The sequence below is a fragment of the Accipiter gentilis genome, chromosome 18, assembly GCF_929443795.1.
Source record: "Accipiter gentilis chromosome 18, bAccGen1.1, whole genome shotgun sequence".
NCBI classification, from domain to species: Eukaryota; Metazoa; Chordata; class Aves; order Accipitriformes; family Accipitridae; genus Astur; species Astur gentilis.
This window is the reverse complement of record NC_064897.1, coordinates 12755987-12771996: the sequence shown is the minus strand read 5'-3', so window position 1 is coordinate 12771996 and position 16010 is coordinate 12755987. Positions and strand designations below refer to the sequence as shown.

The following is a 16010-nucleotide window of genomic DNA, read 5'->3' as shown; positions in this document are numbered from 1 at the left end:
AATACTTTTTATATCTTTTATAAAACTTTTTAAAATTTTACAATTTCAAAATATATGTGGGAAAAAGCAGTGACAGCTATAGATGCCAGAGTTCTGTTGTTGCCTAACAGAAAGCTAGCATACTACTTTAATATTAAACAAAGGTAGGCTTGTTCCATATATGCAGAAAGGATCTTCCATCCCAGTCAAAAACAAGTGAATTGCTCAGATTTTGAATATTGATAATTTAGTAGGGACGAGAGAAGCCAATGATATGGGGAAAATGTCTGCAAAATTCACATTGGATAAAAGTATATCTCTCTGTGTGAAAGCATCCTAGCTATAACTTTCATAGTTTTCATGTATTATATATGATTAGCTCTTCTGTTATGAAAAACTACTTTTTTTTTATTTTCTACTGCTGAAAGTTACTTTATCCTCCTGTTAAACTTCTGTGTGTGTGTGTGTGAGAAAGCTGATTCAAGCCCTTAGTTTAGCACTGATTGCTTGAAGATGTTACTAGGGCTCTAGAATAAGAAAATGGTACTTGCAGGGGTATAATTCAGGCAGTACTTGAATGCCCTAAATTTTGTACCTTGAATTTCTTTTGCACATCAGTGTTTCATTTTTTTTTTGAGTTTTTACAAATATCTCTCTTTTCAGTGTGCTGATTGTAAGACAGCAGACTCCTAAATTTTGTACTGAAAATGAGAAATTGTTAATGTCAGTTTGTACTTTTTTCTTTTTTTTTTTCTTTTTTTTCCTCCTGGTTGGAGAATGCTGGTGGTGATATTGGGTGGTTCTCACAGAGATCTATGATGTTCTGGAATCACCGTGACTTATATTGTAAATCCCTGTAGAAGCAGTGCTATTGATCATGTGATAGAGGGACAGCAACCCCAGCTTTAACTAGTACTTAGATGTAATATGCATCTGTGTCTTGCTTGGGTCCCCCGCGGGGTCACAAGTCCTGCCAGCAAACCTGCTCCAGCGTGGGCTCCTCTCTCTATGGGTCCGTAGGTCCTGCCAGGACCCTGCTCCAGCATGGGCTTCCCATGGGGTCACAGCCTCCTTTGAGCATCCCCCTGCTCCAGCTTGGGGTCCTCCATGGGCTGCAGGTGGAGATCTGCTCCACCGTGGACCTCCCTGGGCTGCAGGGGGACAGCCTGCCTCACCAGGGTCTTCCCCACAGGCTGCAGGGGAATCTCTGCTCCGGCGCCTGGAGCATCTCCTGCCCTCCTTCTGCACTGACCTGGGGGTCTGCAGGGTTGTTTCTCTTACATGTTCTCCTCTCTCTGCTGCTGTTGTTCCTGTCTTTTTTTTTTTTACCCTTTTTAAACATGTTATCCCAGAGGCACTACCACCATCACTGATGGGCTCAGCCTTGGCCAGTGGTGGGTCCCTCTTGGAGCCGGCTGGCATTGGCTCTGTCGGACACAGGGGAGGCTTCCAGCAGCTTCTCACAGACACCACCCCTGTAGGTGTCTCTCCCCCACTCCCTGCCCTGCCCCAGCCTTGCCACGCAAACCCAATATTCCAGTTCTTATCTACAAGCGTGTTGATACCTTCAGATATCATATATCTGTATTAATAATCTGGCTGTTAAATCCATGGTCACTTTTCTCTGCATCATTTTTGTTTAGAGGATCACTGCATAGTTGTAAAAATAAAACTTTAAACAAATTTGTGAATTCCTTCAAATGTAATGACTAAGTTTAATATACCATGATATTTAGTTGTGGGAAATTGGTTTGGTTGATGCAGATTATGGACTTAAATACTTAAGTTCTGTATGCATTTTACTTTAGCCTTTTTCATAAAGATCACTTGCCACCCTTCTGTATTTCTGTGCTTTAAAGGTTCTCTAGTAAACTTTTGGAGTTTACAGTATCTGCAGTGACTGTGTATAGAATCTTTGAAAGATTTAGTCAGCTTTTTATGCTCAGAGGTGCGGAAGGTGGGAGAATTGGTGTTTGAAGCAAATAGGGAAAATCTGTATGAAGTATTGTGACACAGTAAAGGAGAAGGTGAGGGTAAATCAGTAGAAGAGGGAGCAAATGGCTTTTCCCTGTCTTTCTGGATACTGTAAATTTTTGGGGTACCTTCTTGAATGCTGGTGTTAAAGAATATATTTGTACCTGAATGAACAATATCTTTTTTATACTTTCTCTGTGTGGATTTCTAACTTTATCATGGCTAAAGGTGGGTGTATAGCTTCAGGGTCCTTCACCGGAAAACTATGTATCTTATGTGCTGGTCTACTGTGAGCTAGTATGAGAAACTGAGAAAGGAGTTCTCACTTCTTGTCCGGGACCTTACCAGTGGAGTACGTATGTTCTGCTTACACTCGATTGTTCACAGGGTTTTGACATGTCATTTGATTTGTCATTCATATTACAACAGTAGCAGTTGTACTCTACAGTGTCCCTGTTATGGATGCATTAAACAATCTCTGTCAGCCTTTGCCTCATTCAGTTCTTTGCTTAGGTATTGAAAAGGAATGAGTAAAGGTTAATTAGAAAGTTATACATATGACGTGTCCAGATGTTACAGCATTTGTGAGAGAAAATTTTATCCTTATGCCATGCTATAATTAACTATAAGCTGCATCAGTTTCTCGCACCTTCTATAGATGTCTTGTAGAACTACATGAGCGTATTTGTAGAGTGTATGTTCTTCAAAGCTTTTGGAGTAGCTGCTTAAAAATTTGAACTATTTTAAAAGAAAGAAGACTACTTACAGGATGCATTTTGTGGTTTGTTTTTTTTTTTCCAGGGATCACTCAGTAGACAAATGTTAAAGGAAAATATTAAACCTTGCCAAGAATGGCTTTAGTAGTGATATGTATGTTCTACTTATATATAGAATTAATAGAACTTTCAAAGAGTAAAACAGTTTGGCTTTTATGAATGTCCAGTTGAACATGAAGTACAACAGTTTTTGAGAAAAAAATCTGCATATTTGGTTTTAATTATGATTTATGTAATTATTATCAGGTAATAGCTAAAAGAAAAGAAGATTCTGGAAAAATAAAACTCTTGCTTCATTGGACACCAGAGGACATGTGAGTATATTGCTAGTGATATGATACAGGATTAAAATGGGGAAGGATTTAGAGTGGGGCAAATGAACTGTCTGTCACTAAATTATGTTATGCCTTTGAGTATTTAAAGTTCATGTTGTAAAAAATGGTTTTTAGAAAGTAACCTAGAAGTTTAAAAAATAATAAGCAATGCTTCAGTTGACTTTTGCTTTACCTTTCAAGTCTTTAGACTCTGATACCAGTTCAGGTAAATTTGAAGCTGTATTTTTGATGCATTTTGTCACTATGGGTGTTAATAACAAAGTCCTCTAATTATTGAATGAAGAGTTCAGGTTGGTTTTGCCAGCCATATACGTAAGGAAATTTATTACTGAGACAACTTTGTTTTACCCACTGATTCATCATGATCCTGAAATACTTTTAGGCACTGAAAAATGTACAATCATCAGTATAACAGTAATACTACAAGAATCTTTGCCTAGCTGCCACAATTTAACAGTGTAATAACCACAGTTGGCCCTTTAAGGAATCCATCTCATACTGCTGCTTCTTTGGATTCTCCCACTTGGAATACTCTTCCAGCATGTTTGGCTGCTTTTTTCTCTTCCACCCCACCTCCCTCAAAGTTCTGCCTCGTTCCAAATGGGTAGCCTTGTGTGTAATACAGGATGAAGGTACTTCCCTTGGGTAGGCTTGGGACATGTGAAGTAGTAAATGTACTTTAGAAATAATTTATCTACTTCTTTGAAATAGCTGAGATCTTGTATCTTTCTTCTGACACAGAAAAGAATTGTTATGTAAATACTTTGATCTTAATTATATCGAAAAGTAGAATGAATGTTTTGTTTCCACTATGCTGTAGGAGAGCAGTAGGCAGAGTAGTTTTAGGAGAGGCAGTAGGTGTATGCTCCGTGTCTTCCACAAGTTTTAAGGTGATTAACTACTTTCCTTTTAAAGGTAAGAATAATTATAATAGAACTTATTTCTTGGATCCATAGTCCTGCATACCGATTCCTGGATCCATGGTCCTCCATACAGATGAAGTTTTACTAGGATGTTCAGTTCATGTTAAGGTGGAAGTTACTGAGACATTTAGCTCACACTGAGGTGAATAGCTGCATAATTAGGTTGGACAGGTAGGTTTAGAGGCTCTTTCTTAAAAGGAACTTCAGTTTTACCAGGAAGATATCTCTAAATTGGTAGAATTGTTTAGGTAAGGGTATGTAAGCTTCAGATGAAATAGTCATAGTTCATGCAATTAAATTTTAGAACAGGGGGATCTTTTAGATTCAGTGCTGCTTTTGAGTGAGTGAGTGGGATGGTGATCCTAAGCCTTAGCATAACAGAAATTTACCTTTGCTTTGGTGAAGTGGTTTAAATTAACTCCGTTTTGTAGTGTCCCAAACTAGCCATGTGCAGTAGTGTGGACTTGGCAGTGTGAATCTATTATAACTTTTATTTGCAGAGGACTAGGGTTGCTGATAAGTTATCTGCAGCAACATTTGGCATTTTGTTGCAATTTTAAAGTGTCTTTAGCTTTTGCTGCTTGTTGCAGCACTTGTAGACTACAAGTTTCAATTCAGTTTGGGAGAGAATAACTAAAATATTCTAGTAAAAAGTGTAGTTTCTTGCCTCCTTTTAGGACAGCATATAAAAAGCATATAACACTCTGGGAAAATGAAAAGTAAATAAAAAAATCACAGTACTTTTTTCCTAATACAGAGTTGAACGAGTTTTTTGCTCATGCAGATGAATACAATATTAGAATCTCTGCATTGGAGAAGACAAGTTATTCACTAATGTTAAGACATCCCTGATAGAATGTAGATTTGGTTGTCAGGTCAAAGGAATAATATGTTTTATATTTATATTTCTTGCCTCTTGATTGGGTTAGGTAGACGGTATATTTCCTGTACTGAATGATGTAGTTTTGAATTATTGAGTGTTGAGTAGCTTCAATTTCATCTTGGTTATTACAGTTAAGAACAGCAAATGCAAGGTATCATTGCTCACGCCATCCATCTGTCTTACACAGTGAATGTGTAAGACACTTGCACATACGTACACTTTAGAAAAGTTGGATGTAGTCATGATGATTACTTTCCATTGTGCTGAGCTGTTCATCAGCCTTTTAGATAGAACTGGTAATAATGATTTAACTTTTTCTACTCTGAGTTGTCTTGAGAAACTGTTAAACTGCTCCAGGTCATCTGTACATTAAGTAGTTTTTCAGCAAAAGTTAATACTGGTCTTTAACCTGTTTCCTATACAAGAGGGAAATAACTTTTAGGGCAGGAGTTTATTCTTTGTGCCAGTACTCCTTAGCTTACTGAGTTGTTGTCTTTATATTTCAAATAGTCTTTGCATGTGAAAAGTTTTCTTATTCGCTGTTTGTATCGTTTTGCATCTTCAGCATATAGCTTCTACTAAGAATGTCTTCCAAATATTGCTTGTCAAAAATATTTTGGGTTTATTTAAAAAAAAAAAGTCTTATGTTTTTTCACCTTTCATGATCCATATTAAACCTTAGTAGATAGACGGATTACCTCCTGGGTAGTCCCCCCCCTCCCTTTTTTTTTTATTTTTTTTATTTTTAATTCCACCTTTATCTGAAAAGGGAAAATATCATAGGATAAACTCCTTTTCCTACTGGGATAGAAGTTCTCTGTTTCATTGCATTTTTTTGGATGGCTTACCCAAAAAATTGAATTTGACTTACAGCTAACTTTCATTGCTGAAAAATAGAGATTCAGTTTAATAATTCATGAAAGTCTGTAAAATTGCATATAGCTTTGGTCAGAGAAAGAACTGTTTCATTTAGAGGGTCTTAAATGTTGAGTTTCTTAATTTGAAACTTGTTTTAAAACATCAGAATTCTTAACTACAAACTTAAACTTCTTCCCTAACCTGAAATTAATTTTTGGCTCCTAGGTCACGTTTACAAAAAAAAAAAAGTCTTTTTGTGGGCTGAAAATAAGGAGGTTTTGGGTTGTTTTGGGGTTTCTTTTGTATTTTCTTTCTTGGGGGGTTGTTTTTTTCTTTCTTTTTTTTCAATAGTGGAAGCAAAATGGATCACTTGTTTGTTCTGCACAGCCTTGGTCAATGCTAACTTTTGGAAGGGGCGGGAAAGCAGGTTTTCAGTAAGACATTCATGACCTCTGCAAGCCCAGTGCCTCTCTTAAGAATGTGTTACCTGAAAACCTCAGCAGGGCCTTAAAAACCCAATGTGGTTTCAGTAAAAGAAGCAATAATGCAATAAGGCACTCTGAAGTAGGCATATTTTGTTTCAAAGAATTGAAGTACAAAACGTGGATCAATTGTGTATGTTATCTCCAGCCCTCTTCCCCAAGTTTCACTGCAAGTGGCACTGAAACAACAATTCCCTTTAATGTGTAAAGACTGAGTTTTATTCCATCTCACAATGAGAGCAGTGACATAGCCAAAATATTTTGTGGTGATTGTCTAGATTTCCTGAGAAGATAATCAAACAACTAACTTCAGTACAGTTGGAGCATTTTGACATTGAAAGCTTTGAACTTGGAGCAAGCAAGTTAGTATAACTTGAAGCTTGGTGCCTGCAGTATATGGTGGCCTTTACTTGCTTTTTTGACAGTGTCAAAGAATTTTATGTCCAGTTAAATAAAGTATTTTCAAAGATCTGTTGTTTTCCCTGCTACCCATTTTCACATTAAATTGTTAAAATAGAGAATGTAGTGCCATTATCATTGTATGTTTATTTTAGTATTCTTCTGGAATAATCTAAAATCTGTTAAATATCTTTCTCACACCAAGAGAAAAACTTTGACGTATAATATGTAAAGATTGTCTGTCTTTTCCTCGCTCCAGTGAAGATGCTTTTTAACCAGTGAAATGTGAAGATTACTTTAAAAAACTTCATATGTACTAGTTTACCACATAATTTTATGGTAAGAAAAACGGTTGATCTTTTTTGAATATTTTTATTTTATTTATTTATTCATAGTCTGCCTGATGTGTGGGTAAATGAAAGTGAGCGACATCAGTTAAAAACTAAAGTAGTACATTTATCAAAACTACCAAAAGATACTGCCTTGCTTCTGGACCCAAACATATACAGGTAATGTCCTAATTTTGAAACTTTCTTTACTTAAATATAGTCTTAAGCCTCACTTAACTTTTTGACGTTGGAAAATCAGGATTGCTAATATATTATACGCCAGACGAGGGAGCTTCAATCCTGTCAGCGTCCAGGAGTTAAGTTCTGAGGTCTTAAGTTGTTTCAGAATTACTTAACTTCTTGAACTGAACTCTAGTTACTGAGAAACGGGGAATGTTTGTATTTACCAAGTGTATTTTACTTTTTTGTGCTTGGTGTACAGAAATTCTAGTAAAGGAGGTACATACAGTGGAATCCTGAAAGATCACTTCTGTTAAGATCACATACTGGTTTGTATACCAATTTTTTTAAAGTCCAAATTTATCTTTACATATTTTATATTCAACTGTAATACATGCAGTATTACCTTGAAATCTGTACTTGTATACAAGTACTGTTATTTTTTAATACGAGATTCTTTAGAGGGGGACAGAAGGGGACAGTACATGTTACTTGTCTTTAAGCTGCATTCACATCTGTGTTTTTAGGACTTCAGATTGGCTTCTAATCCATCTTGTTTCTAATAATCTCCTGATTTTCCTCCCCCCCTTTATTAGTGTGCTCACATAATTGTTGGTACCCACAGTTCTGTGTGTGTACAGTTTTTAAAGGTAATCTGAAATGCTTAATTCACTCTTAAGTTTTTGAACGTCCAAAGATAGGTATTTATGGACTTTTAGTATAAGTCCATGAAAATGGGTTGGGGGAAAAAAGTTTTTTCTGCCATAAACAGAAATTCAGTGTTCCTATGTTTCTTCTTTAACATCTAGTGACCTAGTGTCTAAAGGAGTAACTAGAACACTTATGTGAGGTCTTGATATGCGATAAGCCTTTCAGTTCACCTTTAATATTCAGTGTATTTCACTAATCAAATTAATGAGAACTTGGTTTACAATTTGAAAATAAATCATCATACTATATCTGCTATCTTTGTAAATGTAAGTATTTAAAATACTTACTTTAGTATATGAATTACTGATGTTAACATTAAATCATAAAATTTATGAGGAAATTGGGTTGTGTGTTTTAAAACTGCTTAACACAGTGACTGTTTTATAATCTTATTTAAGTGTTAATTATTTATATATTGATTACCTTTGCAGAACTTGACAATTATTTTGATTTGAAAAGGAAAAAATAACCCTTTAAAATAAATATGTAATGGACTTTGGGATTAAGCCCCTGGAGAAAAATGAGCAAGCCCTTCTACTTCTCCCAAATAAAATTAAGGTCCCCTCACGTAATGTTGTACCAGATTTTTAGCGGTAGAGATCAGTGTGTGATTAAAAAGAGCTTTGGGACCAACTGTGGGAGATTAAAGAAATAAAGTTGAAGACCAAAACTTTGCAAGGGGAAAAAAGTGGTTAAGGGAAGTCAGTGACAGCTATAATGTCATTCTAAAATGATTACTCCAATAGAAAGTTTGAAATAATTATCTGAAATGTATGCTAATATGGGATCATCTAAAATGGCTTTCAGTTTTAATCAAATTAAATGAAAGTAGATTTTAAATAGTCATAAATTCATAGCATACTCTAGCTGATCAAATTTACATCTCGGGGTCTTTATGTAAAACTGTACTATTTTCTTTTACAGAACAATGCCCCAGAAGAGGTTGAAGAGGTAAAAACCAAGCAAGTGGGGACACCTGCAGTCTTAGTCACTGACAATGGATTTAGAAATAAAGTTGCACATTAGTCAAATCCCATCTTTTTTTTTTTTTTTCTTAGATAAATATTTATGCTTAGTGTAAACATTCTGTGAATGAAGTTGATGCTTCCGTGGAATATATTAATATATTACTGTATATCCACATTTTCATGGAATGGTACAGTGGGAGACTGAGCAAACACTCTTCTGGCAACTTAGTGGAACAACTAAAAGGCTTTGCATGCTTGCTTCTTTAAGCTGCTTTTTTCTTTAGTGAATACAGTAGTTTATATTTGAAAAGAAAAAGTAACCATCACCATTTATTCACAATTCCCAGGAGAACTGTTAACAAGCTATTAGGCTTTTTGTCAATGTTAACTAAATATAACATATGCCAGACAATAAAACAGCTACCAAGGGATTATCCTGTTGCCCGTTGAGTATGGTGGATAGTAATCATTTGTCATTTGTAATCTCGTGTCCTTTCGCAGATCCCTAAAATATGTTGGATTATAATGTTTAAACAAATGTTGATGGAATGCTTGTCTTTTCCAATCAACTATGAGTACATATAGTACGGTTTAAAGATGTTAAGAGTGTTGCAGTACGTCTGACCCCTTTTTCAGGAGTAGTATAGTATGTTAATGAGATCTGCTTTTATGTGGTCCGTATCAATGGACGGTTTTTGAAAAACCTGTACTTAAGCAGTTAGTGTTATTGGTGTTTTATTTTACTTTTCTGACCCTTTAGAATCCCCATTCACTTGTAAAGTATACTTTTTTTATTTGGCCTAATGTTTTCTAGATGTAAAGAAAATGGTATTTTTTAAAAAAAATAAATCTAGAAATTCAATCCTTTATGCACCAAAGTTGGCTTTGAAAAGGAAAGTAAAATCATTTTCTTGCTTAATAAGCAAGAAGCCATGGATTTTTTTTAACTGACAAATAGAGATGTGTCTAACCTGTTAGTCTTTGTATGGAGACAAAAATGTTGCATATAGATAATAGGACATTGCTTGTAAATATTTCAGCAGATTTGTAATATATTTTTATATTATGAAATGTACTGTAGATGTTTTTCTAGAGGCATGAAAGTTAAAATGTATATATTACGGTAGAAATAATATTGAAGGATATTGTAATTCACTAGTGCTGCCAGAAGAATTGTTTAAAAAAGCACCTTCCTTAACAATAAAAAACCCCCTTCTTTTACATACCTAAGGGACTATATACTACTGTTAATATCTGTTGTAAGAACAAAAATACATTGAACATCCTTCCCAGAAATCTTAGAGGGATGAATAGTACCCATAATTAATTCATGGCACTCCTTTCTAATAGTGAACGTGAAATTAGTTTTTTCCTTACTATTGGAAGGAACTAATATGTAAAATTTGTACGGATATATGCAGTCAAACTGCAGAGTTAGTCCTCCTTATTTGGGAGGAATTTACTACAGTGAAACTAATAACCAGCAGTTTTTACACTAAATTTTTATTAAATAGAATAAAACTTAAAGTAACCCTTTGGTTGCAGAAGTGAGCATATCCTAATATAATACAAATGCATTCTGCATTGGTACTGACACGAGAGTCTTGCTTAGCTCCAGTGGGTTAAAAATGTTACTTATATACACACACAAAAAAAATCTTATCAAACGAAATGAAGTGCAGATTAAAAGCACCACTAATATAAGATGTTCTGGAATGGTTGTTTAATAAGGGTATTATTCATAAAATCTGTAGTGATGTGACTTTATTTTTGAAAAAATGCAGTGTTTTGGTTTTTTTTTTTGCTTGAGCACTTCACCTACTGCTTTTTCTGTACCTATAAAGTAATCCGTAATCTTTGTTTCTTTTTTGAATTTGTTATAAAATTGCCAAATAGAAGTGTTTCAGATATAGTTTGTATTTGTATTTTTTTAATTTTATTGCTTCATGAGTTTCTTGTAAGTCATTTATAATTGACAGATGATTGTAGACCTTGCCTGAGTATTTTTTCTAATAAAACAAAGCAAACAAACCTCATTAGCTTCACAATTGTAAGATTTCAATGAAGTTTTCAAAGATAGATATAAAATTGTCACTATCTATTTCCTCTCTAACACACATACCTTTACAAAATGGGGAATTCATGGATTCAAGTCATGTATTGTTCATGGAAACTGTGACTTTATTTTCTTGGGTTTGAGAAACCTGTTATCTGATGTTCTCGTGGTACAGCTTCTGTCTTGGAAGGAAAAATCAGTTTAAATTCAAAATATCTGTGAACAAATGGATATGTTGGATTTAAACTTTCCATAGTAGTAAAAGGTAAGTGGACTTTTGGCTGGTTTATACCTTGAAGTTATCAAAGTTAATTGCTAAAACTATTTATGCCTGAAAGTTGTTTCTGTTCTACAAATTATGTAATTATTTGGTGGTGTTTTAGGTTTCAAATGACAGTCATGCCTTTCTAAAGCTCCACTTCAGTTTTTGTATGTGTCCCTGGACAAATTTCAGTTCTGTTAGAGTACCAGATACATGGAACTGGCACAGCTTCCTGGGAGGTATTGATCACTTTGTTCTGAAAAATATCTTACTGCTCTTATTGTCCTTCTTGAAAAGTGTTAATGAAATAATTGGCCCTTCCCCTTTTGAGTAGTTCCATGTGCTTTCTTTCGGCATGTAACATGTAGAGAGAGGTTTCCTCCTGTCTCTCAAGAAATTTTTTTTTTTTAATAGATTTTCCAAATACCTACAGAATGCATTCCCTCTCAGCTGGAGTGTTTATTTTCTTTGTAGAGAAATGTCACCAAGAAAAACCTGTAGTTCTTTTACCCTTTCCTGCAGTCTCTTTCTGGACTGCTTTAATGAGTAACTATATAAATATCCTAAATTTATACTTTTTTGCTTAGAGGTTCTTTATTATCCTTAACACATTATAGAAGGTGAGCAAAAGAAAATGGCTGTTTTTACAGTTGAAGTTAAATCCTGGCAAAATACACTGGAGTGTGTAGTCCACAAGGAGAGGCTGAGGGACCTGGACAAGCTCAGCCTGCAAAAGAGAAAGCTTTGGGGGGAACCTAACAGCAGCCTTTCAGTACCTAAGATGTTACCAGGAAGGTGGAGCCAGCTCACGTAAAACTGCACAGCCCAAGGGTGAGAGTCAGTGGTCATAAATTGAAATGGGAGATTTTTTTCACTATGAGGATAGTAAAGCATTGAAACGGATTACTCCAAGGGATCCCAGAAATCTTGGTCCTTCAGTGTTGTTGGTGTTGCACTGAGCAGGAGAGTGGACCTCCCTTGGAGGTCCCTCCCAACATGAATTGTTCTGTGTTTCTGTGATTCAGAACTAAGCAGGCTTTCTCTTCCAGCCCGCATGCTCAGGAAGACATCAGCTATGTTTAGATGACGTTAGCAAGCTGTTCATATGTTTGTAGATCATGGCTGGAGTTGGAGCTGTTTGAATTGAAAACTGATCAGCTGTGGCAGTAACTTGGATCCTGGGGCTTTAGTCTGTGTTTGGTTTGGCCTACGATATGTTTGAACTACACTGGCACTATTGTCTTAAGGTAGATGATGATGCTTGAGGATGTGGGTCAGAAAAGGGTGTGGGACGGAATGTTTGTTCCTTCGCTGTCAGGTGACACCAGCAAGGGTTTTCAGAAATCTCAAATGTGTTTGTGGACATCTTGGGTTATCTTATTGCTGGGACACATTTAAAGAGGAAGTACTGAATGAAGCTCTTTGAAAGTCACACTTTTCAGGAGTTGCAGTGCACCCAAGTATCTGTGCCCAAAATTGCCCGTCCTTTTGGAATGTGTTGGCTTGAATTTTACAGTTTTCTAAAGCTGAGTAACAGGATTTTGGAGTGAGGAGTGCTGTTTTGGGAATGAAGAACATGTCTGCCTTTTGCTTAAGTGGATGGAAATTTTTGTCTGGGAAGACTTGCTAGCATTTGAGCATAGTAGACAGCCGACTTTTTTAAACTAGGTCTCATTCTGTCTACTAAAGCACTTTAATAGATGGAGAAGAAACACATCAGTTCTTTTCTAATACTCATATTGCATATAAGTTTCTCTGAAGTTACTGTGATTTTTCAGTTTGGGGCCAAATTGCATAATATGCAACACTGTGGTTTTTTCCTTCTATATTCTGTTAAGTAATTATATCAGTATCCAATTTAAATTACATATTAAAACTGGACTAGCTTCATTTGGGAACAAATAGGTTAATGATGTTTAAATCTGTATTGTTTTTAATAATAGGAATTTAAGTGGTTGATTTCAGCTTTTCAATGCAGCATGTGAATTGGTTATCGTAGAAAACCAGTCTTATTTAATACTTCAGTCTGGAATAGATGATATATCCTCACTAAATGCTTTCTTGCCTTGACATTTTAAACTTGCGTATGAACCTATCATTTCTCTTGTCACATTAATGTATGACAAGTACAACAGGAAAAAAAATCGTCTCATCAGGAAAATTGGCTTTTTAAAAAAAGCAGCTGAATCTATGGTTTCTTTCAGTCATTTTCTGTAAGTTGTTAAGCAGACATTCTGTGAATGGCTCCTATATGCACAAGGCTGTGAAAGTAAAATAAACAGCTTGATCCCTGAAATAAGATATTCTAAACAAAACATTCCAGCAGCAGAAGATGGCCTTAACATCACATGGATTTTCTTAGTCAAGTAAAAGATGCCCTTAAATCTGTTAGTTATCCTGGTGTTTACTTATTCCAACCAAAGAATACTCTTTGGTAAACTATGTTGCTTCAACTTCTAATAAAAATTTCTGAAATATGCATTTTGTGGGGAAAAAAGCCCTACCTGCACTACTGTTTTGAGCAATACAAGGGAAAAAATATTTTAAAATAAAGGATATCCATTTTTTCATGCCTTTTCAATAAGACCCCGTTTTCTAAAATTCTGTGTGCATGCAACTATATAAATCAAGACTAAAAGAATGAATACTCATTAATACAGCTGCAGTCTCCTAGTGCTTACAATGAGAAGAATTGGATATAAAAACTAGAGGTGAATCTCTCAAAATATATTTATGAGAATTGTTACAGTGCTGAAGGGCTTCACTTTTGTAATCTCTATTATAATATTTTTAATAATGTAGGTTGAACTAAAATCTGACCAACAATAAAACCTGATACTCCTGGAAGATTAAGATTTTTTCAACCATCTGTTCTGTTATGTTTTCCTGAATATAGCTGACAAAGTAGAAAAAACAAATAGATCTAGCTATGCTGTCAAATCTTAGATTATCTCCTGGAGGGGGATAAAAAAACAGATTAATTTTTTGTGTTTAAAGCAGAACGTTGGTTCCAGGAGACAGAAGCTGTGAATTTACTCCTTCCAGGTAAGAAACTGGTGATGAGCATAGACCAGTGTTGCAACTTGTGGTTTTGGATTTTGACTGGAAATGGCAATGCTGAGAATTTGTTTTTCTGTTGTGTAACAGCAGCTGTCCTTACAGTGAAAAAGTCTCCCCAGACTATATGTCCATGTGTCTCAATTTTTATACTACAGTAGAGAGTATTCTGTATGGTAATCTACAGAGTACGTATGTTTGGGGTTTGGTGTAGCTTTATCAAAATCCTGTGTAATAACTGCTTTGTATTTTTCTTCATTTTAACAAAATGTATAGTTGGAAAGCTGTTGTCTGCCTCGTGCTCTAATTCTTTCTGGAGAAGAGTTAAAATCAAGATGTCTTCAATGTCATAGTGTACCTTAGAGCAGAATAAAGAAATGTAGTTTGAAGTGTAAAGAGAATAAAATGGTGTTGATTCCATACTAAAAGCGGGCTGTTGGTTGACAGCCAGTTACGGGTAAATTCAACTCTTGCAGTTGTTTGTGAAGATTAATGTGCTATGATTCATGCTACCTTATTTGTTTTTACTAATTCTAAAAATGGCCCCTTTTCACTTGTGTAAATCCTTTTTGGTAGTAGAGTAACAAATAATAAGTAATATGATAAATCTGTTTACTTCGTCCCAGAGGAGAAATAATTGCTGATCAGTATACCCTTGGGTTGGCTTGCTTACAGAAGAGTTGAGTACTGTCTACTGGATACTGTTCAAAAGTTTTGTCAAATTTTAATATCCTTTCATCTTAGTATTTTGCCTGTGTTTGTAGTTTCTGTGGAGGATATAAGATCCCCTCATATTTACTGTGAAGAACTGCCTCTAATTTGAGACAGTTGGTAGCCCTTCTGAGTAACAAAGGGAGGTAAGAAAATTTAGTCAGCGATGGTTTGTTCGGTGGGGTTTTTTTGTGTTGTTTTGCTGTTTGTTTTCTTTTTTTTTAACTTGAAAGTGTTTAGTTGCATTGTATTTAAGGAGGATGTTTACTGTATTAGAGAGATAGGTGTATCTACATGGAAATGTTCCTCCTTCTGTAATACTTGCTTGTGAGAACAGCTGCTTTCAACAATATCCAGCAAAAAAGGCATGAAAGATGTTTCACCATAAGTTCCAAAGGGACTTATGAAATATTAGAATACTAGTAACACACAACAACTTTACAGTCAAAAGCTAATTCTGTAATAGTACTAGATGTTTAATGCCACTGACCAAACTCAGAGATCTCCTTTGTCTGAATGTCATTGCTCAGTCGTGGTTTTTGGCTTGTTCCATCCACGTTGTGTCTAAGCTCACGTAGCTCAGTGAGATTTGTACAGGCATACAGAGCCTGACCAATGCCTCTTCACTTTAGAAGGACTTCATTACGGATATTTGACTTGTCTACCTCTGTTCAAATCTGTTGTCTGAAACGCAGATTGTGAAATCAGGGAAAATGGAACATGATGTCACTTACGATTCATTTAAGCCAAATGCTCAACATGAGCCACTCTAAACACGTCTAGGCACTGAAATATATATTTGGATTTACATAATTTCAAGGCCAAAAAATTAGTAAATATGTTGTTTTGGGAGAAAAACATTTGCATGTGAGATTAAAGACTGCCCTTAAGCAATAAAGGTGTTCTAAACCGTTTTAATTTTAAACACTTTGCAGCTTTTACTTTCTAGTGAATATGAGGCAGAGGCTTGGACCCTGCTTGCTTTTTCTTTCTTCATGTCATAAATATTCTCTCCTAGAGCATTGAAAATATGTCAGTTACACTTAAAACTGTTTATTGCACAGCAGATGTGTGCATACAGCAACTGTAGCTGAAAGCCAAAGTATTTAATTAGCAGTTGCCTGCAG

At 35.4% G+C, this 16010-nt stretch overlaps 1 protein-coding gene across 4 annotated transcripts in view; it reads left to right on the top strand.

Moving 5' to 3' along the window:
• Positions 1-10965, top strand: part of AEBP2 (AE binding protein 2) — a 52117-nt gene extending 41152 nt beyond the window's left edge. The window contains exons 5-8 of one of the 4 annotated variants that reach the window (XM_049821785.1): positions 2976-3043; positions 7005-7118; positions 7381-7447; positions 8754-10965. In XM_049821785.1, coding sequence (XP_049677742.1) covers positions 2976-3043; positions 7005-7118; positions 7381-7435 — 237 coding nt within the window. In that variant the 3' untranslated portion in view covers positions 7436-7447; positions 8754-10965. The remainder of the gene's footprint in view (positions 1-2975; positions 3044-7004; positions 7119-7380; positions 7448-8753) is intronic. The other 3 variants (XM_049821783.1, XM_049821786.1, XM_049821784.1) reach the window with 3 other exon arrangements.
• The last annotated feature ends 5045 nt before the right edge of the window (positions 10966-16010 follow it).